At 44.0% G+C, this 27,521-nt stretch overlaps 2 protein-coding genes and 1 long non-coding RNA gene across 3 annotated transcripts; 1 reads left to right on the forward strand and 2 right to left on the reverse strand.

Annotated features, from left to right (window-relative positions):
• Positions 1 to 1,582: 1,582 nt before the first annotated feature.
• Positions 1,583 to 7,362, reverse strand: LOC119222038 (transcription cofactor vestigial-like protein 4). Its single transcript, XM_037478369.2, has 6 exons — positions 7,240 to 7,362; positions 6,542 to 6,700; positions 5,326 to 5,485; positions 4,806 to 5,031; positions 4,025 to 4,139; positions 1,583 to 3,899 (listed from the first exon to the last, which is right to left on the reverse strand). Exons 2-6 carry the CDS (start codon positions 6,621 to 6,623, stop codon positions 3,700 to 3,702), a joined length of 783 nt encoding a protein of 260 aa, XP_037334266.2. The 5' UTR covers positions 6,624 to 6,700; positions 7,240 to 7,362; the 3' UTR covers positions 1,583 to 3,699.
• Positions 7,363 to 8,566: 1,204 nt separating this feature from the next.
• LOC134130214 (uncharacterized) lies at positions 8,567 to 12,142 on the reverse strand. The gene is made up of 7 exons (XR_009956608.1): positions 11,732 to 12,142; positions 11,337 to 11,456; positions 11,213 to 11,228; positions 11,023 to 11,111; positions 10,826 to 10,876; positions 9,515 to 9,574; positions 8,567 to 9,385 (listed from the first exon to the last, which is right to left on the reverse strand). It is a non-coding gene; the product is annotated as an uncharacterized LOC134130214 (long non-coding RNA).
• Positions 12,143 to 24,233: 12,091 nt separating this feature from the next.
• Positions 24,234 to 27,294, forward strand: prim1 (DNA primase subunit 1). The gene is made up of 13 exons (XM_037478382.2): positions 24,234 to 24,506; positions 24,655 to 24,812; positions 24,897 to 25,003; positions 25,087 to 25,160; positions 25,255 to 25,391; positions 25,609 to 25,667; positions 25,768 to 25,877; positions 25,988 to 26,079; positions 26,188 to 26,320; positions 26,415 to 26,484; positions 26,580 to 26,692; positions 26,855 to 26,953; positions 27,046 to 27,294. The coding sequence occupies exons 1-13, from the start codon at positions 24,398 to 24,400 to the stop codon at positions 27,063 to 27,065; spliced, it is 1,281 nt and encodes a 426-aa protein (XP_037334279.2). The 5' UTR covers positions 24,234 to 24,397; the 3' UTR covers positions 27,066 to 27,294.
• Positions 27,295 to 27,521: the final 227 nt, after the last annotated feature.

Consider the following 27,521-nt stretch of genomic DNA (forward strand, 5'->3'; position numbering starts at 1 on the left):
AGGGATCTGTATCGGCCCCTCCGTACCGGCAACATGCGGGAGACAATGCGGGAGGCAACTTGTGTGACACCACAAGGTGCCATTTGGGCCCCGTGGTGAAATCACAACCCCCCCCCCCTTCCCGTCGCTTCGCTCCTTTTTACGCACAACGGGAGCAGGACGGAGAGGACGGTGCTCAACGTGCGTGCGCCTCGACCGTGTGTGCACGCAGCGGGGTGCGCAGTGCACCCTGGGAGGCGGCGACTCCCAGCGGACGGGTCCTCGGTCGCCGGCGCAGATGTCGCGCTCCTTGTGGCCTTCACACACTTGAAGCGGGCCAAGTCGAATTCGCCGTGACCCCGATGTGTCCTCGCGATTCAGAGACTAGTTTCGGGTCGGCCTGATATCCGCGTGCGTGCGTTTTTGAGGCATAATAAAATGAAGTAAAAAATGAGGGTCTCCTCTCCGTAATCCCACAGGAGCGGGCTCCGCTGGAGAGGCGCGCGGCATTGTGGTTGGTGAATGGCTGGGTCTAATCTCGCGCGAGGGGGTTTTGTGCGTTTTTGAGCCTGAGGGGTGAGATCGGCAACGACCAAACAGAAAGAAGAGAGAGAGAAAAATAATACTTCTAGATACTTCTATGTTTTAGGTTAAATATTTGCGTTTTGAACGGTGCTCAACAAATTCAAATCAGCCAAAGAATTGAATCACGGACGTACGCCTCTAATGCACAAATACATTTAAATACATAAATATAAAGATCAGGCTGGAGTCTCATGGGTGGAAACATCTGCACTGCATTGTGCTCTCATGACACCAATGTCTTTATAGTTATTTCCACATCACCGACACACACACACACACACACACACACGGAAGAAATGTTGCATCCGTGTCAATCTTCCCAGAGGGATGACGCTGGTGTCTCTTGTTTCATCTCCAGGGACAATGAGAAATTAGGGTTGAGCTTGTAAAAGTGGTGCAACAGCGCCCTCTGCTGGTCTGGAAAGGGAACGAAGGAGCGCATCTCGGATCCAGCTACAGCCTGGTCAAGAATTATCAGTCATGTTCTCCCATTTCCATTGGAACATTAATGCAGAAGATGAATGCTTGCTTGCAAAGATCGGGTACCTAAAAGGCAACGGTGTCTACAATATGCCGTTTCCCAGCTTCCTAACTGAAAAAGAAAGCTACTGCAATCACACATAGTTAACCAAATGATGTTTAGTTATTACTGCAGATTGGAGTCCTCCAATTAGTGGAACCACTTCATTGTGGACTCAAGTAGCTGCAACACTGAAACAATAACCAAGATGTATTTTCCAGTACAGCAGTGCTACGGTGGAGATAAGTAGAAGAAAAAAAAACTTGTTGTTGTGGGTCTGCTAGAAACCATCACAGACCCTGCCCCCCACCCCTCCCCCGTCCATTGATAGCATCATTCACATTTTATTTAAGTTCCCTTGAATCAGGATGAATAATTTATTTTAAAATGTGAATGTTTGGTTACCAAAACATTTGCAAGCTGCAGGCAGGCAAATATTATTACAGAGTAGGTTTTGTTATTTGCTATATTATGACAAAAGAGGAAAAAAACACACAATGAAAGGCGTTTCATTTATTTGGAAGAAATTGAGTACAAAACAGTGGCATTTTCTTCCAGAGAAATAAGGACAAAAGTGAAAACTTTTTCTCTAAGTGAATGACACCTGAAGCAGGACCTTTCTGAAAAACACAGTCTTTGAGATACAGGTGACCTAAATATAGCAATTAAATAACGATAAAGACTAATACCTCAAACATTACTGACAAATCTACTTGTGTCAAACAAGCAGATTCCATGATGATCCCTAAAATCCACTAAAGTTCACACTAAACAAATCCGTTAGTTCAGAAGTCTTTGACGCTGCACCGAGAACTTTGATCAAAAGACAGCTGTGTTCCTGCACTTACTCATCATCTGACAACTGTGGGAAAATACCAACGTTTTAGAAAGAAACAAACATTTAAAGTAAAAACAACAACGCATGGTTTGACGATAATGAGCAACCATGCTACAATGCGAGCAAACTATTGTGAATAGAAACAAAGGATCAATCTTCATTCCGCGCGGCGCAATGATAGTCAGTAAAGGAGTAAAATATTAAAGACAGGATGGTGCATGTAACAAAGACTGTATGATATTAATACAAATGTAGGCTCTCATTGACAGTTAGTCGACAAAAAAAAAAAGAAATCTATGTTCAATACCACATCTCAATCAGTGATGACAAGTAGGTTACGCTACAATAAGTAGAGGCTGTCAGAAGGGCAAGAAATTCATTTGAGCAAGACTTAACTGCACAAGATACTTTTCTCCAGAACCACAAGGAACATTTCGGCAGCTCGCGCCATGACATCACCTCGTTTAAAAAACAGGACCAAACTCGTACTCAATGTGACCCCAAAGTGTCAGACAATTGCAGTGGAATGTTGACGCCCGATTTGTGAAATAAGGACACCCGTATTTCAGGTGAGTTTGAATGTCATTTGTGAGGGAAATTAACTGCTCCGTCATTGAAGCAGCAGAGAAATAATCCGTGGTTCTTGTTAAAAAAGAAATAAATCATGTTAGAATTCTGTTTTGCCAAAAGCCAACTTGAAAACTATCGACGCGTTCCGAATAAATAAACCACTGCTAATAGACTGCTACCGAAGGTCAGACCGCATTGGGCCTTGTAGAAAGCTAGAACATCCAGGTCCACAGAACAAGAAGCAACACGGCCCTTCAAACTGCATTGAGACAGCCTTTCCAGAGGCTGGGATTTGCAGATGGGTGATATACACCTACATAGAGTAATGGAAACCAGATACAAAAAAATATATTGAGTACAACTGTACCAGCAGTGAGTATTTCTAAAATGTTACTGATAAAAAATAAATTCTGAGTAAATATATAGCATAGAATAAGGTTTGTAATAGAAACCAGCTATTTGAAACATGCTTTCTAGTTAGACAAGTCTACTATGATTGATATTAGTTTACTAAGTAATCAGCCACAGTGAGCATATAAAATAGGAAACTAAAAGAATTCAGTTAACAGTGGATAAGTCCAGTTAGAATCTGAAGGGGGGGGGCATTGTACAACAATTAACCTGCTACCACCTCAAATGCCAGAAAAGGCAAAGGAGCAAAAGCGACATGGTTCCTTTTCAAGTAATAGGTTTTTTTTTTTGTTCTTCTAAAGAAGTGTGATTTTAGAATGAAAGACAATACAGACCGGGGCTATGGCTTATATGATGAAGGGGAGAGGCCGGGCATTTCTTTGGCTATCAAGGCAGGCAGGTCGATGGACTCCTGAACGCTCTGTGGCTCTCACAATCACAGCGAGATCTCGTCTCTGATTGTACAGACCAATAGTCGTGTCGACCCAACTCTCTCCTCTCTGTGGATAGAAAGACGCTGCCTATTTGATGCAGTGCTCGCAGCGCGTTGGACTGGGTTGATTGCAGGAGTCCTAATTTCCTGTGTGTATACGACCACTGAAATGAGGGTTTTAGTTAAGCCGAGTGTTCTGAAAAGGTCGACCTTGAGGTCCTCAAGGGAACACCGCGCGAGCACCATATAAAACATTGTTCAAGGCTGAGGGAAGTAAATGCTTGGCAAGGAATGACAGCGGGTCTGATCTCCACTCTCATAGGCAAACTTTAGAAGGAAGCGAACGTTTACTCCCCCTCGGCTTCACTGATCTGCCTCGGGGGTTCGATGACCGCCGTCCTTAGCCTTGATCTGGAGCCAGGCGTCTCCCAGCGCCTTGGCGAAGTGGTCGTCCACCGAGCCAGTGATGGACACCAGGTTGGACACGGCCTCGGCTTCTTTGTAGTTCTTTCCGAGGCTGCGGCGGAAGTGCTCCTCGATGACGGGGTCACATTCTGTGTTAGCTAACGTTAACAACAATGCGTGTGTGTGTGTGGGGGGGGGAGAAACGTGGGTTACTACCAAGCAATAGCACACTACTTCATGAGCTTTGGATTACTGGGTGCACATTGTTGAGACCGGGTCTTACCATTGGTCTTCATCAGATTTGTGGGTGGGCCGGGGGAACAGCCGTTCATGTGGCAGTGCGACAGGTTACAATTGCGGTTGCCTCCGGGGGCACAGGTGATAACGGAGGGACGATTCTATAGGTGGAGCAAAATACATACAATCAGCAAACGGACTGAGCGCTCTGTAAGTTCAGCTCTTTTACACTTGACACGTAAAAATGATCTGCAGCGGTAGAGACACATCTGAAAACAAGCGGAAGGGGTTCACACGTGCACATGAGCAAACAAGAGCAACGTCATGTCAGTGAGAAAAGATTTCAATATTTAAAACAAATTGGGGTGGGAAATGTCCAAAAATATTTGGTCTAAGTGTCAAAAATATTTGTAGAAAGAAAAAAAAAAGTCAAGTCAACAAATATTCAGTCGAACAATGTCATGGGGAAAAAAGTCAAAATATATTAGGCTCAAAAATGACAAAAACATTTGGCCAAAAATGTCAAGAGAAAAAGTCTGAAATTAGATCATTATCATAATGAAAAACTAAAAAAATATTAGGTAGTAGAAAGTCCCGATATATCTGGTAAAAATGCCAGCGGGAAAAAAAGTCTAAAGATATTAGGTAGAAAAAGTGTCACATGCATGGGGGGGGGATCACCTGACATGGTGAATGAACAGCGCTTGCCTCTTTCCAAATTAAAACATAAAAATGTTATTAACAATATCTCATACAAGGATTAGCACTTTCATCCTAGTCCCTGTGGACATCAGATGGCCGTGTACCGTCCATGAGTGTGGACGTACCTGCTGCCGCTCCACAGTCCCACTGATGACGGACCTCTCTCTGGGCCCGACGACGATGTCCTGGCTGCTTTTGGTCAGTGCCAGAGGCTGGTCTACAGCGTAGCTAGAAATGGAGGCGTACAGATGGTTCCCGTGGAGACCGTTGGTGGCGGAGGTTATGTGCTCCGAAGGAGAATGTCCCAGGCTCCAGTGCTCATTACGATTGTCTCCAGCAGAGGGACGGGCCCTAGACCAAAAATACAAATTTTCACGGAGATGACAGCCCACAGTGTAGACTAGGGGACGGGTCTTATTTCGCTTTTAACGAGTTCATCCCATTTGTTACAAATATGTCGACATTATACATATTCCTTCTTGCAGTCCTTGTTGTGGAAGCAATCTAAAATGTTGTCTTAAAATAACGAGCCTACAGAGCCTGGAGCTGGTCTTTGCATTGCACCAGTCAACAATGTACGGTTAGACTATGATTATTACTTTTTTAATAACCTCAAACTGGACTATTTTTTTTAAAGGTCCTTACAGTTGAGTGGCAAACAATCTGCTCATTTTGGTCATGTGGTCATCGTCACAGTCGATTCGGTCGTCCATTTGTTCTTCGCCATACTTCCGTTTGCTTGGGCAGTGTGGAGGAGGCCCAGTTATCTTGGACATAGTGGGCTGGGAAGGTGTCCTGGACTCATCTGTGGGAAAGGAATCAGCAGAACAAATCATCTAAAAGAACGTAACTTTACATTGAACACAAACTACTGTAGCGCAATATGGCATACCGTAAATCCTCAAATAAAGACCGGGATTCAATTAGTGGCCGGGCTTCAGATAGTAGCCGGGGGCGCGGTCGATACGGACAAATAAAGGCCGGGCCCCAAATACAGGCCGGGGGTCAAATTTTTTTTTTTTAAATGTAAAAGTAAAGAATATACTGCTGGAGGTAACATGAGAGCCCCTGCCCGCCACCTGCTCGTGAACTGGGTAGTCGCTGCCTGGGAGAAGCTGGACAAGGACATGATCCGAAAGTCCGTCAAAGTTTGTGGACTGACACTGAAAGATGACGGGAATGAAGACAATCTCATCCATTGCTTCAAAGCGGGACAGCCATGCGCCGCTGGTAGAGATGCGCTGGCGCAGCTCCGGCAGAAGAAATAAAGGCCTGCCCCTAATACAAGCCTGCCCCAAATACAGGCCGGTGCGCTGTGCAGCCTATGTAAATAAAAGCCCCGGCCACTATTTGAGGATTTACGGTATATAAAAAAAGGTTTCTGTGAAATGTTTGATTTCACTTGGCCAGGGCATACATTCATGGAATCATTGGATAATCTGATGTACTGTTCAAAATGTAATTAAACAGTAATTAGTTGTAAATGTAATTAAAATGAAATGCATAGTGTTCAAAGATCCAATCGATTTCTGGAGGCAGCGGACTATAGAAGTCATTTACTTCTTAAAAATGACATTCTGTGAAAAATAACATAAAACGGTTATTGTAAATATTAATAATTAATTTTGTCTCTAAAACATACAAAATAAGAGTTGGTGGGCATAATTTATCATTTTTTTCCGGTATTAAAAACATTAAGAGTCTTATTCACTGTTAAACATACACAGCAGTATCCACTTTAAACACATTTGATTTACATCGCAACCGATGGTTATGAGCTTCACTCAAGAAAGGCAAAAGTTAATAAAAGTCGCAACAAAAAAAAAAACACAGAACAAAGCGCCAATCGTGATAAACTAACCTTCGTAGTGCAATCTCCCGATGTTATTGTTCATCTTGTCCAGGAACTGAGAGTTCAACAGGTCCATTCTAGTGAATAACATTTACACGGACAGGCTAGTTGCTAACATCGATGTTAGCAAGATACACCAGCGAAGGCAACAACAACGAAAGTTAGAACCTGAAAAAGAGACGAATTGGGACAAACAGAAAAGGAAAGAAATGTTAAACTGGGCTAGCGTTTAAGACAATTTTCGTGGAGTTCGTTCCTTCGGCGTTATCGGCAAACGTCAACTGGCTGGCGACGGGAAACCCGACGTTGACGTTAGATATTCTGAGGCTAGCAGTAGCGCTAGCTACACACGTAAATTAGCCTCGGCTAACCTCGCGTGTTAGGCTAGCTTTAAACAGCTCACACTACTATTTGCTTTTGTAACGCGAAGTTAATTTTAGTTAGACAACACAGTTAAAACGTCGATGGTAGTTTGGTAGATAGTTTCACATATCCTTACGGTGGCTAGTTAGCAGTTATCTTAAGTTGCAGCAGCTAACTAACTAGCCGGATAACTTTAGCTAACAGCTAAGCTACTCCCCAACTTTGTAGCGAACAGGTAAAAGGTCCCGAATTAAACCGAAGGAAGCAGAGCCGAACCGACGATAAACGAAACACCAAAAAGGCTTCAAAAGAAGCGAAAACCGTCAAAAGTGAACGTTACTCACGTCATCGACAATGCTAGCTCCCCAGCCACAACATCAACACGGTTAGCCTCGGCTCGCTCTCACTCCTTCACGCACTTTTCCCTCACCAGCCCTAAAACAAAAGAGTGGAGCGCGGCCCCGGAGGGGACGAGGCGCAGGACCAACGGATGCAGCACCAGCGAAAGGTGAAACAAAAAAAAGGTGAAACAAACAAACAAACGGTTAAACATTTAACCTGAACGGTACAAAAGTTTAACACCAAGCTCTTTATCAATGTTTAAAAAGCATGATGTTTTAAAAGCTTTTAACATGTGTGGACTTACAGCTTTCTCTCAGAGCAGCTATGAGTAAATAACGGGTATGAGGTGTGTTCCATCCATGTATGTCTGATTTTTATTTTTTACCAAAGCGGAGGTTCGTTCATATGTTCACCCGACTATGCATGCTTAAGATGAAGCACATGGTGGTATCGGGATGGTATCGTTTGGGTTGTTTACAATACCGGTGCGGAACCGATACTTTAAAAACAACACCGGTGCCTGAACCAAAAGAAAGAAAGGGTTTTTTTTGCCAAAAAAAATACAATGTGAATGGTAATATATTTCGCGAAATAGAGAATTCTCCGACCAAGTCAAAGATGACTTATCAGAACGGCTGCAGAAAATTCTAACTGTTCTCCTTCCCTTTCGATGATTCGAAAACTCCCGGGGGGGTTGTCTTCTGGGTGTAGTAGGAATAGGTAGGAATAGGAGAGAGGAAACGGGGATGACAAGGTGAAGGTTGGATTCATTGTGCACTAAACAACACCCTGAACATGACAGGGAAACAGCAGACAGGGTTGAGCGAAGGATGCGGAGAGGACGAGTCCGTGGAGCACGTGTCAGGATCTAACTCAGTCTGTCTTTTCCCCTCTGTTTTCCCCCCAAGTCCCCTTCCCTCGTGTGTCTATCATCCCTGTTTGTTTTGTTTGGCCATGTGCTCGTTGTCTGTGTGTTCTTCGTCCCACCTCCAGACGCTGCCCATGGCCACACCCAAGCAGGACACAGCTGACATAGATGAGGACTCGTCAAGGGCTGCATTTCAACCCTGGCCCTGCAGACTTGGGTTGTCATTCTGTTGTGTCTTCTTTCCTGGTAGTCACCACTGCCATCTGTGAATTGATCTGCCTGACCGCGTGCCTTACTGATTGACTGACTCTCGCCCTGTCGGTAGGGTTCTGGTACACATCTTGCCTCCGCTGTCGAGCCACGGGACTCACACCGTGACCTGCCTGCCTGCCCCTAGTGTCGACAGGCAGGCAGGTCGCGGCGTAAATTGCTTTGCTGGGGCAAGAATAATCCCACGCATTTTGGGTCCTAAATCCTTGTTCTCCTGTTACAGCACATAGTTCTGAGTTGTGTGTGTGTGTGTGTGTGTAGAGAGATAGAGAGAACCTTTTTAAAAGACAATATGTGGAAAGTTAAAGAATTCAGCTTTAAGACACCAGTTAACTGTAGTGACTACTTTCAATAAATTCCTCTTTAAAAATAGTTCAATTGATTCCAGATGAATGCAGGAGGAGCATGTAGACATACGTTCCCTGTAATCTCTCATTTGTATTTATTTAAAGAAATGACTGTAGGAAACACTGCTTAGAGCTGCAAGTTTATTGATGCATGACAAGATGAAACATTACAAAATGTGTTAAACACAAACAGCTGAAGATAAAATACAAACAGCACCTGTTAAAACTCTTAAAGTTAAACTTAAATGTTGAAGAAATATGTTGTCCAACGGATTAAATGTGTAATAAATCTGTAGAACTTTTTAAAATCAGAAATAAAATAAAATTACTTCATATTGAATAATATCACCAATGTACTCACGCTCAAAGATGTCAAACTTTTTTTTAAACTTTTCAAACAAGCCTGCATTCAAAGTTCTCGACAAAAGCTTTAAAAAACAACACTCAATACCAACATTTGAATAATGTAATAATCAACACTTTACCAAGTAAAACTTTTAAAGACGTATAATGTATTTGAATTATGTTTTCATAGGTAACTACAAAATACTGTCTCATCAGGAAAGAAGAAGTTCATTCAATTTTTACTCAAAAGACAAAGATGTGGTTTTTCATGTCGTCATCCGTTCCCCTGGTTCTGTTCATGCAGATGTTTTTATCCGTCTGATAAAAGAGATTAAAGGTTATTTAAGAGTAACAGGTGTAAGTGTTGTGTTTGACCTTTGCTGACTGTTGGTAGTAATACACAAGTACACTCAGATTGTACTACATAGTCTGTTGTACTTGAAGTACCTGCAGCTGGTTCCATCCTCACATTTTGGTAATCGCTCTCCTCTGGTTCATCATTCGTCCCTGTTAGAAGGATCAGATGAATGCATGAAGAGACACTTTATTCTCCTTTATTAAAGCTCTGCTGGCCTCCAAAAGCATCTCAACTACTGCAGGTTGTTCCCTTATAGAAGTGTTCACATTAGCTATCAATGTCTTTGAGCTCAAACACAGAATCTGTGACATCATCAATACAATTTGTGTTTAATTTAAAGGATGCTCAACCAGTCACTTGATCATGTGATTGTCGGAGGTGGGAACAAGTCACTGTTATGCAAGTCACAAGCAAGTCTCAAGTCATTGCCCTCGAGTCCCGAGTCAAGTCGAGTCAAAGACGAAGCAAGTCCCAAGTCGAGTCACAAGTCAAAGCCAACAAGTCTCAAGTCGAGTCACAAGTCGTACCATTTTATTTTCGAGTCATTTCGAGTCCTTTTATTATAGTGGGGACGGGGAACCCTGGGTGATGGTGCGCTGCCTCACAGACCTAGACTACGAAGGGAAGGGTAATGGTGGATCGACTGTGACTGTGTTATAGTACTGTAACGCTCACCCCAATGCCGCAGCGTAAATAAGGAGGCGATGACTGGCTTGCAACTCCGCTGCATTTATTTATATAAAACAACTCAACTTCGGCCACTGTTGGCCGTCACCACGCCGAACGAACACTTCCGCATTCACGGCCCCCCAAAACTCGGGTTGTCTCGCGTAACTACAGCTGGTAACGGAGCAAAATGTGAACACATGCAACATCTGCATAACTGATTAACTAATAACTTTAACTCAGCTCATTACACTACTTTAAAACGGACGTTGACATAATGTTGGCGAGGATTTCCATCGGAGTCTGAATCCGGGTTCAAAAATCCCGATTTTTGTAACCATGAACGAGCTGTCTCGTTGATGCGGTCAAATGGACTGCAGTGATTGGATGTTGTTCAGGCAGCGCGCGCTCTCTGCATACAGGTGGCGCACATTTATTTGACAGATGCAGATAAACAGAGCGGCGCGGTGGTGTGAAAATATTATCTCCGAGTTTTAATGGGAAGTAGCAAGTCTTCTCGAGTCAAAAGGCTCGAGTCCAAGTGAAGTCACGAGTCATCGGTGTTCAAGTCCAAGTCGAGTTGCAAGTCTTTGTACGTTTTGTCGAGTCGAGTCTCAAGTCATCAAATTCATGACTCGAGTCTGACTCGAGTCCAAGTCACATGACTCGAGTCCACACCTCTGGTGATTGTAGTATTTAACAGCTGTGTGATGAACACACAGGATGTACTGCACCATGTTCAGGTTCTTCAGAGCCTCCGAGTGTTTCATAGAGACAAGAATCACCTGCAGAGCAGTGAGAATAAAGACGAGGTCACATCAATTATTTGAACCACTTTGTATGAATCATATAATCTTCTCAAACAGAAAACGAGAAATGTTAGCATTAAAGTTAAGAAAATATTATTAAATAAATCAGGATTAAAGCTGACCAGGAAGAAGAGAAGCATAATGTCCGTCTTGAGTTTCACCCTGGTTGATCATGTGGTCTGTAGCTGGGCTCTGATTGGTCCTCTGAGACCTTGTGGGTCCAAAACGTGAAGTAAATACAAAGGATTGAATGAGGAACATGTAAAGTCCTGCTGCCATGTTCAGAGTGAGAGAAGAGAGGCTTGTACCAACCTGCTGAGGCTTGAAGCTAAAGAAAAAGGTTTCACATTGATCATTAATTAGTGTGTGTAATAATATCTGTGACTTTGACTTATTTCAGTGAAATCTGTCTCATATCAGAAGGAAAAGATCTCACCTTTTGACTTTCTGTAGCGACACAGAAACAGCAGCAGGAGAATAATCAGTAAAACTCCAGAAACCAGACCAACAACCAACAGCACAAAAAACACAGAGCTTGGTGCTGCTTCTTCAGGATCTACACACAAGTACACAACAACCATGAAGAGATACACAAGTAATAATAATAACACATTTTATTCATAACACACTCTTCATCAACAGATTTGTCAACAACAGAGTGTCACAGAGCCAGAAAAACATAGTACAAAATAAAAGCTGGTAAAAACATAGGTACTGATGTGTTTTGTATATTGTCTCACTCAAAGAAATAGTTTATTTTAACATAACTTCTAATTCAGTGATGCCTTTTCTAACTCAGACTGTAACACATGTTACTAAACTCATACTCACATTTCACTGACAACCAGCTCTCTGCTGAGGTCAAAGTCTCCAAACCTTGAAGTGATTTCCTTCCTCTACATTTATAAAAGCCTTCATCTGACTTAGTAACTGCAGAGATAAGCAGCTCCCCTCTGACAGCATTTGGGACGAGTTTGTCATTTTTATAGAAATCCACATCATAAAGAAGGTTTTCTGTCCTCAACTTGCAGCCAAGAGTGACCGAATGTCCCTCAGTCACAGGACGGACAGGACTCACCAGGATGACATCACCACCTGTAAAGAGACCAGAGGACAGGAAGTCAAACAAGCTGATGTCCAATGACCAGAAGACATTTATAGTTTACATTTGTTATTCACATTCATACAGCAGCTGAGTGAATAGCTGCATTTCATGGATGAAAGAGACGGCCCTTTGGTGACGTACATGCTCACAGTTACATCTTTAATTAATGCTCAATATGTGGGAGACAAATGTCCACTTAGTGGCAGTGGGCTACAGAATGGTCTAAAAGGGACAAACTGATGCAGATAACTCTACAGCTTGTCCTGGTTTAAAGTCAATGGTGGATGTCTATGGTCATAAAGAGGAAAGTAAACCACAAAGACATGTTGGATAATACAGAGAAATGATATTGCAACAAAATAAGAGTGTTGAATCCTTTGTTAAAATAAATATTGAGTTAAACACATCATGAAGTCACCTCAAAAATGTCAGCACTCTGTAATAAGATGTATAAATACTTTAACCTTTAAATGAATATAAACTCACTGTGTATAGTGATGTTGGCTGCATTGCTGAACTCTGTTCCAGACTCACACCAGTACACTCCACTACTCGCTATAGCGTCGGTGTTGCATGTGGATCCAGTCATTTTCCCTCTGATATAACAGGGAAACACGAAGCCATTTTCATCAGCCCACATCACTCTCCACTTAGTAGAGGTTCCCTCACAGGTCAGTGACAGTGACTCTCTGCTGAAGTGCTGCAGTCTGTGAGGACTCACTGTGAGAGACGCTGCTGGATTCACACCTGAAGACACATCATTAGGAGACACACACAGGACAAACAATGTCAACACAAAAAGGACATTTTTTCCCTTGTGCAAGAATATAAAAGTCTGAACAAACTCACCTCCAGACCAGACAAACTTCACATCACTATATGGAGTGTAAATGACAGGATCTCCTCTTCCAGCTCTGCACACATATCCTGCTGTGTGTGTCTGTCCATGAAGAATGTAGGAACCCAGTTCAGTCCCATTGGCGCTACCAGGTAGAAGCTCATTTGTGTAGTAATAGGAGACGAATGGCTGCTCTGGAACAGCTTTATACCAGAAGAACCTCCATCCTGGAGACGGAGGTCCAACAATGCAGGTCAGAGTCACTGAGTCTCCAGGACTCGGCCATGATGGAGACACTGTGAGGACAAGCCGAGGTTCATCTGTTGGAAAGAGGTTTCACAGAATAAAGACGTGTTATGATGAGTCCCTGGTGGATTACTTTCACTGCTGATGTCCTCCATCTTTTTATCTGTCTTCAACTGTGTTAAACAGGCGTTTGGGGACAATGTCTTTAAACATAATAACTAATCTTATATTTCAAATATTCCATTTCAGATTCTTTGTCCCTAAATCTGCACTTGTAAGAGCTCCCATCAGACATCAGAAAAATGGTGATTTCATGTGTGTTTTGATGGTTTGTGTCCATCTCAATAAGTGTTTTGACTTTGTAGAAGTCAGCATTCTTCTCCTTTCTCTGGTCTCCATGTCTACCGTGAAGAGTCACTGATTCTCCTTCATACAAGGAGGACGCGGGAGGTAAAGGATCACATCTTTGTGAAACACTTAGTTCTTTGCTTTACTAAATCAGTTTAAATAAATTAACAATGATACAATATATCAGGGATTTATGTTTCCTACATAATTATAATTTAGCATAAAGTTGCAGACAGAAGATGTCTTAATGATAATAAATATTATAAGACGGGTAGATGAAATTCAGCACTCTGATTGGTTGAGAGTGAGTCACGAGGGGTGCATTATTGAACGATGATGTTCAGTTTCTGTTCACATTGACCCGAGCGTTCCATATCACTGCACACTTAAGTAACCGGTTACATTTTGGGGGACGGTTAGCTGACATTTTAGCTTTTAGCTCGGTGGCAATCGCCGGAAACCCCCCATAAAAGTAATTGTTTTGAGGCAATGCGAGCTTTCGCAACCAAGACTGATGAAATGCGATACAAAACGTTTGATGGTATGAAATGTATGTCCCAATTTGTGTTTTCATTTTGTATTCTTTTTCTAGTAAAACAAATGCAGTATTGATGCAGAAAATAACGCTGTATGAGGCAAAATGTGAGCTAAGGAATGAAAAGGTACAAGTGAGAAGACAAACTAATGGCCTCCACATCACCCGAAACGAAACCACAGAGACATCTTGTGTAGCAATTCAAACAAGGTTTCAGGGTAAAGGGGAAGTAGTCCGTACAACCATATAAGGTAGAATCATTGTTGCTATGGTTTTTTAAAACTTTCTTTGGAACAATTGCAGGGGGACTGAGGGAGTGGGAGAATATAAAAAGAGGTCACAGTTTGACAGTAGACAGACTCTCTGACGGTCTCTTGGTGAACCTGCGCGAGATGCTCACGTACCATTGTCTCTTCTAAATGAATGTTAACTTTTATTTAACTTTAATTGATTGACATGTCAGATTCTTCTCATTAACCAACCCAGAGGGGGGGTGGGGTGTTGTGCTGTAAGGCAGCTATCTACTTACGCTAGATGACGTCATCACCTAATTTGCATACCCTTTTACGCTGTATATGAGAGGAATTGTGGTAGCATGGAACAGTGTTCAGCGATTACCAATGCCAGTATAGCCTCAGCCTTGTTTGCAGTCACATTTTTAACCATAAATGGCAGCTTGTTTTGGGTGGTACTGTTATAAGGCTTTGCCTTTTGATTATGTTTTAAAGTTTTCATGTGTTTTTTAACATCACCAATTTTAGCATAAAAATCCGTCTTACAATACGTCTGCCCCTGTATCATTGCCAATAAACGGCTTTAACCAGCCTTTGAACTTGGCGTTCGAATCCCATTCTTTTCTGTATTTTTGTGTGTACAGTTTAGACTGCGACATTTCAAGCTAGCCAGCTAAATGTTTAGCTTAAACCGAAGAGCATACACCGGCGTCAACGAGGTAAGTGCGTGACAAAGGCTGTGCTTGGTGAGTAAAAGCGGTATTGTAACGTCATTTTTATTTTTTGGTTAATGATTAGACAAAGAACATTTTCCATTTACATTCGCGCATGCGCGATTCATTTGCAGTCTCGACATAGTGCAGGAGATGTTTACCGCTCCGACTGCAGCTGGAAGGGATTGCTGCGCAAGTACTCGGCCGCTTGTCAGTGCTTTGGGAAGGGGGTGAGGTTCACGACAGTACTCGCTGCTCGTTGAGAAGAAGCGTTGGAACGATACGTTCTTTTCACGTCACCAAAAGTCTCCAAAAGTCGCCAATAACGTCAGGAAAAGTCACTAGATTTGTCGCTTTTTGAAAAATGTGTCGCTGGAAGGGTCTGAAAAGTCGCTAAATATAGCGACAAAGTCGCTAAGTTGGCAACACTGGCTGCGCGTCGGGCCTAAATACCCCCTCGAACTGTTACATTATTGGACGATAAAGTACAGCCTCTCGTACCTTATTGCTTCATTAAAACACGGGCAGATGAAATACCGCGTTCTGATTGGTTGAGAGCGAGTCACGGGGGGTGCATTATTCAGCCTTAATGTACAGTTTCTGTTCACATTGACCCAAGCGTTCCATATCTCTGCGCACTCAGAGTAACAGATTAGATGCGACCGTTAGTTGACATTTTAGCTTTTTAGCTCGGTAGCGATCGCCGGTTTACATGTACGTATGGGGACTATTTTTCCTCTAGACTCATTAAATGTGATAAAAACGTTTGGTGGCTACAACCTTTTTGTGCTGAAAAGCATTTATTTGCTGGTAACCGTGTTATAAAAGCAATAAGGCACTTGAGGCTGTACTTTATCTTCAATAATGTAACAATTCGAGGGTGTCACGGTTTGGTTCTCCTTCCTGTTTTATTTTTTAGTTTCGTGTCCCTGGGTTAGCTTCACTTCCTGCCTTGTGCTGTGATTGCCTGATTGTTTCCACCTGTGTCCAATCACCTGCACCTCCCTAGTGTATTTAAGCCCTGTGTGCCTGTTGTCCCTTGTCGCGTCATTGTCTAGGTCTAGTCGTCGTTGGTGCACGTCCTTTTGATTTGTATTGTTGAATAAAGAGTACCTTTTGAAACTTTGAAGATCCTGCTTTTGAGTCCTGCCTTCCTCCGCACCAGCAGTGAATCCTGACAGAATGATGCGACCACTTAAGGACTTGGTTTTACCCCAATGTCCAAGTATTTGGGAACTCGTCTGGCTTTTGGGGACCCATGTGGCATGCAGCTGGCTGCCCAGCAGGCTCCGGGCAGTGTTCCGGGCACCGCCCTCGCCACTCTCCAGGCCCCGCTTGGGCCTCGCAGTTGGAGGCCAGCGTCCAGCCCCCAGTCCAGCAGGTGCTGGAGCTGGCCGCCCTCCTCCAGGCCACCTACAACCCCCACGTTCTGGACCTCCGCGCTGGGCTGCGGCAGCGCCGCCCACGACGCTTGTCTCCGCCCGAGTGGGCCCCAGGACGCCAGTCCCAGCCCGACTCAGCCCCAAGACGCCAGTCCCAGCCAGATTCGGCCCCAAGACGCCAGTCCCAGCCCGACTCGGCCCCAAGACGCCAGTCCCAGCCCGTCCCGGCCCCAAGACTCCCGTCTCCGCCCGTCCCCGTCTCCAGCCCCCGACGTCCGTCCCCGGCCCCGTCTCCAGCCCCCCGACGCCTGTCTCTGCCCGTCCCGTCTCCAGCCCCCCCACGTTTGATCCATTTGTGTTATCAATAACCTATTCATAATTTGTCAATAGGAATAGAATATGGCATGGTTTGTCTTAACTCTGTCCAGCTTTTTTTTCTTTGAAATGATCAATATTATCTGATTATTGATCCATTTAAAAACAAAGATTGGCTAATTAAACAGCATCAGTGTGAACTTTCTCTCCACAATATATTACATTAGCACTCCATCAACCAGGTTTATTAAATCAACATAACATAACACAACATTAATATATAAGTCCTTTAATGAACTCGTCGTGATGGTAAAACTTTGATCACTTACTTGATACAGTTAGAGAGACTTAATTTCTCTTGTAACATCAGGACGGATCTTGTGATGAGCAACACACTGATATTCACCACTATCTCCTCTAGTTAAAGATGACGATTCATATCTATTTACTGCTCTGTTGGTGGTAAAGAAATGATCATTCCTACTGAATGAGTAATTCCAGTCAGTGTCGTTTCCTTTCCTTGAGTCACATATGAAGGTAACTTCCTCTCCAGTAAAATAAATAAATAAAGGGGACCAGTTTGGCTCAATATGCAGCAAAGCATTTAGAAACAAACACAACATGCAAAGAATGAATATTGTCTTCTTTCTTGTATTCATCATAAATTAACAAAAGAGAACAATAAAGCGAAGGTGTTGAATGTATCAGAATAAAGAAAGTTGTATAAAAACCTTGAGCGTGTCCACAGTAGATGAGAATATTCAGCACTAAAATAAAGTGAGAAACATTATCATGCATCATCAAACTGACAGAAACGTCTCCGGTTACGAATGTAACCTTAGTTCCCTGAAGGGAACGAGACGCTGCGTGAAAACGCTGTGGTAACACCTATGCGTGACCGCGTCATGAAGCACGTGTGAAATCTAACCAATGGCGAGCTGGTACGTCATAGGCGGGCGACGCCAGGACCAGGACGCTATAAAGGGACCCGAAAGGCAGGACCATTCATCGCTGAACGGCCGAATCAAGTGTCACGGGCAAGCCGGGAGTATGGCAACGGCACGCAGCGTTTCGTTCCATTTCAGGGAACTAAGGTTACGGAGACGCAACTATTCGGAGAGCTTACACAGGGCGGTCCTGCGGATGTAGAAGTCTAAGACCCTAACTGGCAGAGGAGGTTGAGCTTCGCCTGGTCCGACGTTAGAAATGGAGGAGGACTGAACGCCTGCAGCACAATAGGCCCGACCATAGTGGACGGGGCCTTAGGAATATAGCCGGGGGAAGGTAGTAAGAACGCCTTCACCATGCCGGGTGCAAATTCCAAGCACGAGGGGGCCACCGAGAGGGCTTGCATATCTCCAATTCTTTTGAGGGAAGAAATAGCAAGCAGGAAGAGGGTCTTAAGAGCCACATACTTCACTGCGACCTCTGCAATAGGCTCGAAGGGGGGACTGGAGAGACCCTCTAATATGATGGCCAGGTCCCAGGACGGAACTCTAGTGCTGGCTGCTGGGCTCAGCCTCAGGGTGCCACGAAGGAAGCGGGATACCAGTGGGTGTCTCCCCAGAGAACGCCCCTCTAGTGGGGCATGAGTTGCCGACAGGGCCGCCACGTATACCTTGATAGTGGACGGGGATAAACATGTGGAGAAACGTTCCTGCAGGAACTCCAGTACTGAACCAACTGGGCAGTTAACTGGGTCCAGCTGTCGTTCCCCACACCAAGTGGAAAAAAGCCTCAACCTACCGGCATACGCCTTCCTTGTAGCGGGGGCTCTGGAGTGGAGGATGGTCTCCACGACATCGGTCGAGAGACCGGATTCTAAGAGGCGGGTCCCCTCTAGGGCCACGCCCATAGTTTCCATAGTTCCGGGCTGGGGTGAACGATGGACCCCGACGCCTGAGACAGCAGGTCCGCCCTGATGGGAATCTCCAAAGGAGGACCTGCGAGGAGCGACATAAGGTCCGCGAACCATACTCGAGCCGGCCAAAACGGGGCTACCAACAGTAGACTGACGCCGCCCTGACGGACCTACTCCAGACCCCTGGGAGCGGAGCAACCGGGGAAAAGGCGTACAGACATGACCTTGGCCACGCCTGCACCTGCACTGCACAGTGAGGGGTCTCTCTGAAGGCAAACAGGTCTACCTCGGTAAGACAGCCTCTCCACAGGAGCTCCACCACCTCGGGGTGGAGTCTCCAGTCCCCGGGCCTCGGCCCCTGTCTCGACAGGGCGTCTGCCCCCTGGTTTAGGTACCCTGGGATATAAACCACTCACAATGAGCGGAGTTTCCCGAGGGACCATCATATGGCCAGAGCCCGGTGGTCCTCTGCACTGGGGACAGCACACTTTTCCTGGCGTTGAGTCTCAGCCCCAGACGGTTGATGTGGGCAAGCACAACATCTCGATGTTGGGCCGCCAGCCGCTCGGGTGGCGCTAAAATCAACCAGTCGTCTATGTAGTTCAAAATGCGGATGCCCTGGAGACGCAATGGTGCGAGAGCTTCATCCACACACTTGGTAAACGTATGGGGTGAGATGGCTAGGCCAAAGAACCCGGTATTGGTTAGCTTTGTCCCCAAAAACAAACCTCAGGAACTTCCTGTGTCGTGGGAGGATGGGAATATGAAAGTAAGCGTCCTGAAGATCTATCGTGATAAACCAGTCCTCGGACTTGATCTGTGCCGCGATCTGTTTGAGAGTGGAACTCCACGGGAAGGCACAAACCGTTCATGCAGCTTACCAGTCCTAGTAGGCTGCTGCCTATACGCCGGCCAGCTGATATGTAGCTTATCAGCGGCTCAGACCTCCAGCAGTTCTTGGGCGGCGGCGGGGGAATGAGGCGTCTCGACGTCCTCAGCCTCCGCTGCCTCCACGCACACCACGTCCAGCTCCTCGGAGCTGGAGGATCAAGGAGAGCGGTGTCTCATCCGGGGTGGAGGAAGCCGCTGCGCGTGCCTCCGACGCCAGGTACGAGAGCCTGGGTCCCGCGGTAAAGGGCCGGGAAAGTGCCTCGGCCGCCCCGGAATCCTCCGCGAGATCCACCTGCAATCCCCACGAAGACATCTGGCGCTCTGCCTCAGCACGAGCCGGACCGGAGCCGCGGGGAGCGGACGAGAGAGACGGGAGCGCCAAGACAGGCGCTCGCAGCTGAGCGTGCTCCACGCCCAAGCAGACGACACACAAGGTGTGCGAGTCCCTGCCCGTATTGAAACTGGTGCAAGGGGGGGCACACTGGACAAACCCACTCAGCCATTACTACTTGTCAAAACTTCACACGCACTAGATGAAGGCCCAGAGATGAATGGTCCTGCCTTTCGGTGCCCTTTATAGCGTCCTGGTCCTGGCGTCGCCTGCCTATGACGTACCAGCTCGCCATTGGTTAGATTTCACACGTGCTTCATGACGCGGTCATGCAGAGGCGTTCCCACTGCGTTTCCACGCAGCTCGAGTTCCCTGAGAGGGAACTATTAACTTCTGGCCTATAGAAAGTTGTATTGATGAAAACTATGATTTAAAGAGAGATAGTACTTACAGAAAAGCCCCAACACAGCAAACAAAGTGTGTCCCATCCTCACGTCCACTGTGACACTCTGACTCTCTGCTTGTGAGAAACTCTTCTGCTTTGAGTCAAGAGACAGATTGAAATGTGGAAATGCAGAGACAACAGATGAATATCAGATGTGAGGAACTTCTGCTTCTGCTGATGTGATGCATTCTGGGAAGCCTCTTTCATCACAACTGAACTGTAGCCTGTAAATTTGAGTCAAAATAACATTTTGTATTCATTTTCTTTTGGGTTGTTTCTCTTACTTGTATTTTGCAATAGAAAAATAAAAACTCATTCAATTATACATTTAGAGAAGGATAGAAATCGGCAGTAAAACGATTAAAACACATCAAAAGAGAAGACGGTTAAGTCTCTTTCACAATCCACCTCATTGCATAAGACGAAATGGAATAAATGGAGATGTGAATTTCCACCAACTCTGTAGTTCCTCATTTGCAACAACGTGTTGAGAAAGCAATTCACTTATACTAAGTAAAATATGGAAGTAAATCTGTGCCATCGGGGTTTGAAATAAAAAGGTGATTGAATTTCTAGCACTGAATATTTATGCATTGAAATTATGTACCTGAATGTTTTTCAACATTAAAACACTGAAAAAAAAATTCAACCTAAAAAAACAAAAATATTTAGCCGAAACAAAAGACATGGTTACAATATTCAGCCGCAAAAGAAATGACGGTTACAATATTCAACCCAAAAAATGTCAACCTTGAGACACCAACATCCGGGACACTAAGGTAGAGCAATCGATTCTAGATTCAAGATCAAGAGCGTGCGTCAATCAAAAGGAGCGAGCACCCAAAACACCTTCGGCTTCGGATTGTAGTCATGTCCAATAATAACGGGGCTTTAACTCTTCTTTATGCCATCAGTGTGGCAACGTATGAAGAAATACATAAAAGAACATATAATGTTCACCCTGAAACAAAACATTTGCTTGCCACTGATGATATACAACTTTATTACAACTATACAAATCAGTTAAAATCCTATAAGCTCGGTTGGTTGTGTGTGTAGCGCAGCTGCTTTGTGGCTCAACATTATTTTAAGCGACACGGTTCGAATCCCGGTTGTGGCGGACTTTTAATAAATGTTCTTTTATGTATTTTTTTATACGCAGCAGTGACGTAGTGTTCGTTTATACAATCGTAATCGCTGCAAAGGATATGGGATGCATTTTTGAACATTTTCAGCACAATATGTTTGCAAATGTGTGACGACTCAAGTGACGGAGGCAGACAACATCTGCCGCTGTCGGGGGAAAACAAACACGCACCCGTAGCCAAACCTACGGTGGCCCTGAAGTGCAAAGCAACATTACAAAGAATGAAACACTTTTACAAAGCTCGAGACAAATTAACATTTTGGAAAACAAATTAACATTTTAGAAAACACATTGACATTTTATAAAACACATTTACATTTTAGAAAACAAAAAGCTAAACACTTTTACCAATCCCGAAACAAATTTACAAAGGACAGATTCTTCACGGCAAGGGAATGTACCAAATACCGGAAGTGACGGAAGTGTTGAGCGCGGTGTTTTCATTGGTTGTGGAGTTCATGGCGACAACGACGTTCATTGGAGGGATGTTTTGCCCGTTTTGTGGCAAACACATAATGCGGTTTTGCGTTACGTGTGGTCGGTGTTTGGAGTTGTTAAAGGACGCGGACCAGACGGAAACACCAGACATACTGCATCATTGCGTTCAATTTTTTAACGAGGGTCACTCGTACGCTGTAACCGTGGACATGATGTCAAGTCTACACGGTGTAAACATCAGCTTGAGGACTCTTAAAAGTAAACTGAACGAAGCAGGGTTGTACCGCAGAAAGCATTATTCCTCGCCAAACGCCGTTGTTACGTGCCTACTGGTTTGGCTACACGTGCATGTTTGTTTTGCCCCGACAGCGGCACATGATGTTTACAAATAACATTTTCATATAACATTTATTATTTAACAACTTTGTGTTACTGCCAAACATTGTACTTGGAAAAGTTGTTGCATGTATTTACATGATTTTGTCTCTAAATTGAAAAAGTGACATGTGAATATTGTCCTGCTTTTTTTATTCATATAACGCTAAATGAAGATGTGAAGCATGTGTTTGACAATGTACTGTAGGGGTGAACGCTGCAGCTGCTGTACGCTAAATGTACAAAAACTGCGCAGGATTTTAGAACGTGCAACATTTTACAAACGGCGCCCCATACTGTAATGCTACCCGCACATGCCGTGCTCCCTCGACCCCCGGCTTTTGCGCAGGTCTTTCACCACTGTGGAATGCTGGGTGATGGAGTTCTTTACCTAGTGACAGTAACATCTAGTAACATCACATCTTTCCCCTTACAATGAAATAATATTTACCCCTGTAAAACATAGCCATCTTTAGGTACCGTTATGTAACATATAAACTATACTTGTAAACAACTTCTACAATTTTATTTACTTGAACAAGAGTTCAAGTACACGTTGCTTTTTCTTTCTTCCAAACAAAACAACCTAAAGATAGTCTAGCAACTCTCAATCAACCTCATAAGTGGCTGAACATGTCTCCTAGGTCTAGCCTGTCTTTCAGCAGCTGGCGATTTCAGCAATTTGAAAGGTGTTGCCTCAGCCGTTGAGGCAGACTTCGCTGTCAGACCACTGCCTGATAGCTCAGTAGATTCAGTTGTGTCCTCCTGAACCGTGTCTTGAACTATACTGTCCTGTTCAGTCGTTCGTAGTTGAAGATCTGTGCAGTTCCTCCTCAGAGACACTCCATTCTCCTTTTGGATCCTGTAGGAGCGTGGAGCAACTTCCTCCTCCACCTGTCCCTTTTGTCGCTGTAGAGACGTCCCTGAGACACACCAGGGGGGTATTGCACAAAAGTAGAATAAAGAAATCCTGGTTAAGTGATAAAGCTCCTCTTGACTTAGTGTGAACTGCTCATCAGTGTTGTGCCTGAATGCGTTCATTGAACGATAGTTCATGAACTCGTTCATATTTTGGGCGAACGTGAACTGAACGTACTGTATTAATGCCTGATGAACGTCACTGTGAACTCGTTCATTCTGGTGTCTATGAACGGCACGTTCTTTCAGGTTAACATCGTTCAATAGGGTGCCAGATTTCTATAGAAAACACACCGTAAACACCCAAAAAGTGGTACGGTACGGTGCAGATTTTTGGTACTTTTCTCAGTGGAGACACAAATAAAAGGGTACGACCCGACCCCTACCGTACCGTACCGCTCGGTGGAAACGCAACAAAAGTGACCATCACATTCCCACCAACGAAGTCTCACTTTAGCAACTGTAAAGATCCTTATGAATTTGCACTGCCCTCTAAAGGTGAATGAAATTCATCACAGTCACAACAAAGCCATGAAATCACAACACGTTTGTTCGTACGCACAAAGAAATGTCATCTCTGCATTTTTTTGTGATGATGCTTATATTATAAGAATTGCCCTCTATTTATTAATTTATTTCATCATTGTATTAATTCCCTTGTCGTATTTACACTGGGGACTGGATGAATCATATTACATTGACACTCAAAAACGATTTGCATCCAATGTCAATGGATGTCAAATTTTGGTTGGTATTTATCTTGCATGTTGTGATAAATAATAATAATAGAAAAAAATAGAAATAATATCTTCTGGGTTTTCGAGATAATATTTTAAAATACGAAAAATTACCCAAACACACACACACACACACACACACACACACACACAGTTTCCTAACCCCATAACATTGTTTTACTTCGACTTCTCCGTTTTGCTACGTTACTTTCTTCGAGTTTGAACAAATATTATCAAATGACTACAATTCCCAATATTCTCTCTCTCAAAATTCTCCCCCACTTCCGGTTTCGCATCCGATATACCTGAACCTTCACCAACATCTAAGTGGAGGACAGCAATCAATCAATTTTACCTGACTCGTAACTACTTATCTTTACCTTTCCCAGTCGGCTGATCCAGCGGAGAAGCGAATCAGAGAAAAATACGATCACCTACATAAAAGAAGAGTTCCTCGTTTGTGTGACGTCATAGTCTCCTCCTCGTTTTCATTGGTTCTCCCTCCCGGCTTGAGAGTTTTCCCGCGCGTCTTCTGGCGTTAAACAACACACTGCCCTGTCAGCCTTTTAGCGGCTGTAAGCTAGCTCATCCTCCGCAGTTTAACACAAACAACCCGTAACGGTGCTTTTGCGGCAGATAATGTCCTCCCAGAATTACGACTCGGCCTGTTTACCGGACTTATTGCCGCTGTACTACCGACGGCTGTTCCCCTTCTCACAGTACTACCGATGGCTGAACTACGGAGGAGGTGAGTGTACTCATCAGACAGCCCGGGCCCAGCTAGCCAAAGTCACATGAGTATACTGCCTATATATATATATATATATATATATATATATATATATATATATATATATATAACGCTATGTGTGTATAATGCCTTCTTTCAACCACAGTGCAGAAGAACTACTTTCAGAATCGAGAGTTCTCCTTCACGCTCAAAGATGACATCTACGTCCGCTACCAGTCGTTCAGCACGCAGACTGAGCTGGAGAGGGAGATGCAGAAGATGAACCCCTACAAGATTGACATCGGAGCCATTTACAGTCACAGGGTGAGACACGCGTGCATCTGCCTGGATTTACGTGTCACCGGAGACGCATCGTGGAGTTGAGCTGGATCTCTGTGTCACCCTCAGCCCAGTCAACACAACACCGTGAAGTCGGGAACCTTCCAGGCCCTGGAGAAGGAGCTGGTGTTTGATATCGATATGACAGATTACGATGACGTCAGAAGCTGCTGCAGGTGAATTGGTGACGTGGTTTATTCCCGTTAATCGACTTATCTGGACAGTCGCATCACTGAGCTAACACAAACTCCTTCGTCAGTGCTGCAGACATTTGCTGCAAGTGCTGGACCCTGATGACCATCGCCATCCGGATCCTAGATCGGTCTCTTCGAGGTTTGTTCGCCATCAGTCTTTGATTTTCTGCTGAATGATACAACACTATATTTTCATTTTAAATTTTTTTTTTTTTTATCATGTGTTATTGTAGATGACTTTGGTTTCCAGCAGCTGCTGTGGGTTTATTCCGGCAGAAGAGGAGTGCATTGCTGGGTGTGTGATGAAGGTGCCAGGAAGCTCTCTTCGGCAGCACGCTCTGCAGTTGCAGAATACCTCAGTCTGGTCAAGGTAACATTACTTTTTTTTTTATAGATGTCTTTATTCACAAGTAATTCAGATTGATCAGATTTGTATTTGCAGCCCTACAAACATGAAAATAGTATTTTAAAAACCTGCTCATTCTTAGACTAGACTATGATATTTTGTTCATTTTATTTGTTGTGTCTTTACGAAAATGGTGAGTGAAGTTTTTCCGTGATGTTTATTCTGTGCTGGTTTTTTTTAGGGAGGTGACGAGACGTTGAAGAAAGTTGTGCTCACAGATCCAATTCATCCATTTATCAGGTAAGGATTGGATCCTTTTCAGAGTGTCGGTCTGTTTTGAAGCTGTAACTTTTTTTGTCTCTAAATGTAACGGCTGTCATTGATGTTGTGATCTCCACAGAGAGTCTTTGGTGTTGGTGGAGCGGTACTTTTCCCGGTACGCACTACAGGAACAGGACATTCTGGGCCGCAAGGAATCTGTGGACAAAGTGTTGTCACTCATACCTGAAGATATCCTTTTTTAGCTAATGGCTGGAGAAAAGGGAGTAAATACTTGTTCTCACGTGTAATATGAGAAAGGAGACCATATGAATGGATTTGACCTTAACTCCAGCTTTCACATGCAAGAAAAGAATTACAGCACTACTTCCAAAACGAGAAGAAACCAGAGACCCGTTGGAAACTGGTGAAGGATCAAGCCGTGAGGAAGCAGGTTTGTAATTCTGCCACCTTCTTTGACCCTGATTTTTTTTTTTTTTTATATTTAAAGTAGAAGGCTTATAATGAACACGGGCAAAATGATGTAATCTCTCTTCTTCAGGGCACTTCCAAAAAGGGCCAGCACTTTGAGAAAGAAATCATGCTGCAGTATTGTTACCCGCGGCTGGATGTGAACGTCAGTAAAGGAGTGAACCACTTGCTGAAGAGCCCCTTCAGCGTCCACCCCAAAACTGGTGAGCAAGGATCTAGTGAGATTAAATTGAGGCGGCGTGGTGAACACACCGCAGGCGGTCTCACTGTGGCGTCTCTCTTTTGACCTCTGGACAGGGCGCATTTCTGTTCCCATGGACCTCAAAGAATTGGAAACATTTGATCCATTCGCTGTGCCCACCATCAGGTGAGCGATGATTGGATGCTCCCATGCTCTGCCGTGTCTGCCGGCGTTTCAGATTAGTCGGAGATGATGTTGCTTTCTTCTGGGTTTTTTTTCAGTCAGATCTGCGAGGAGCTGGATCGACCAAGGTCGGGCGAAGAGGACGGGAAGTCAGAGGACGCCAAGGAGAAGGAAAACGAGAAGGAGGCAGCAGAGAGAAGAAGGATCAGAGGTAAGATTCTGGAAATAAAAAAATATTCTGCCTCAAAGAATCAACTGACATGATGGAATGTCCATCGTTTAGCTTTCTATTACATGAAAAAAATACTGTCCTTATTGAGCAAATGTGTTATGTGTCAAGTTTCATATCGCTAAGTTTTCCTTTTCTCGACAGATTACAAAAGAACGAGCCTGGCCAAGTATGTAAAGTACTTTGATCAGTTCCTCGATGGGATGGCTCGCTCGTGGAAAGGAGAACTTCTAAAAAAAAGTGGTCAGTATTATTCGTCGTGGATTAAATGAGAGCGCAGCGACGTTTTAGAAGTCCTCTCGTTTAACTCCTTGTTTGTTTGTTTACCTTTTCAGATGTTCAGAAAGACTTCTGAAGCAGATCGACAATCAGGAAGAGATGCAGAGGACAAATTGTTAATCGCTCCCCACTTTCATTAAACATAAAACGCGGTAATAACAAATAATTAAAAAAACCTAAGCATATAATCTCCTCGCTCAAGGATCTTTCTCGTCCGTTTAAATTGTTGTGATGTTTGCATGTTTTTTTCTATTGTACAGTCATGTGTTGAAAATAAATTTGGTATTTCCACTTTTTCAAAATCTTGTATTCAAGTGACTTTTAACAAGACCAAAAACTTGATTAGCAGATTAAGATATTCTTGTCTAGAATATCAGTAAGCAGTTTGGTTAATTTGACAAACCATTTTTGAAAGGTTGGCTATATTTCTCACTGATAAATATCTGGGTGATGTTCATATTTTTTAGAAATTATGCTTAGTTCTCCAGTGTTAAGGGGATTAATGAGCTCTCTCACCCGCTGTCAAACATGT

The sequence above is a fragment of the Pungitius pungitius genome, chromosome 1 (assembly GCF_949316345.1).
Source record: "Pungitius pungitius chromosome 1, fPunPun2.1, whole genome shotgun sequence".
In the NCBI taxonomy this organism is placed as follows: domain Eukaryota; kingdom Metazoa; phylum Chordata; class Actinopteri; order Perciformes; family Gasterosteidae; genus Pungitius; species Pungitius pungitius.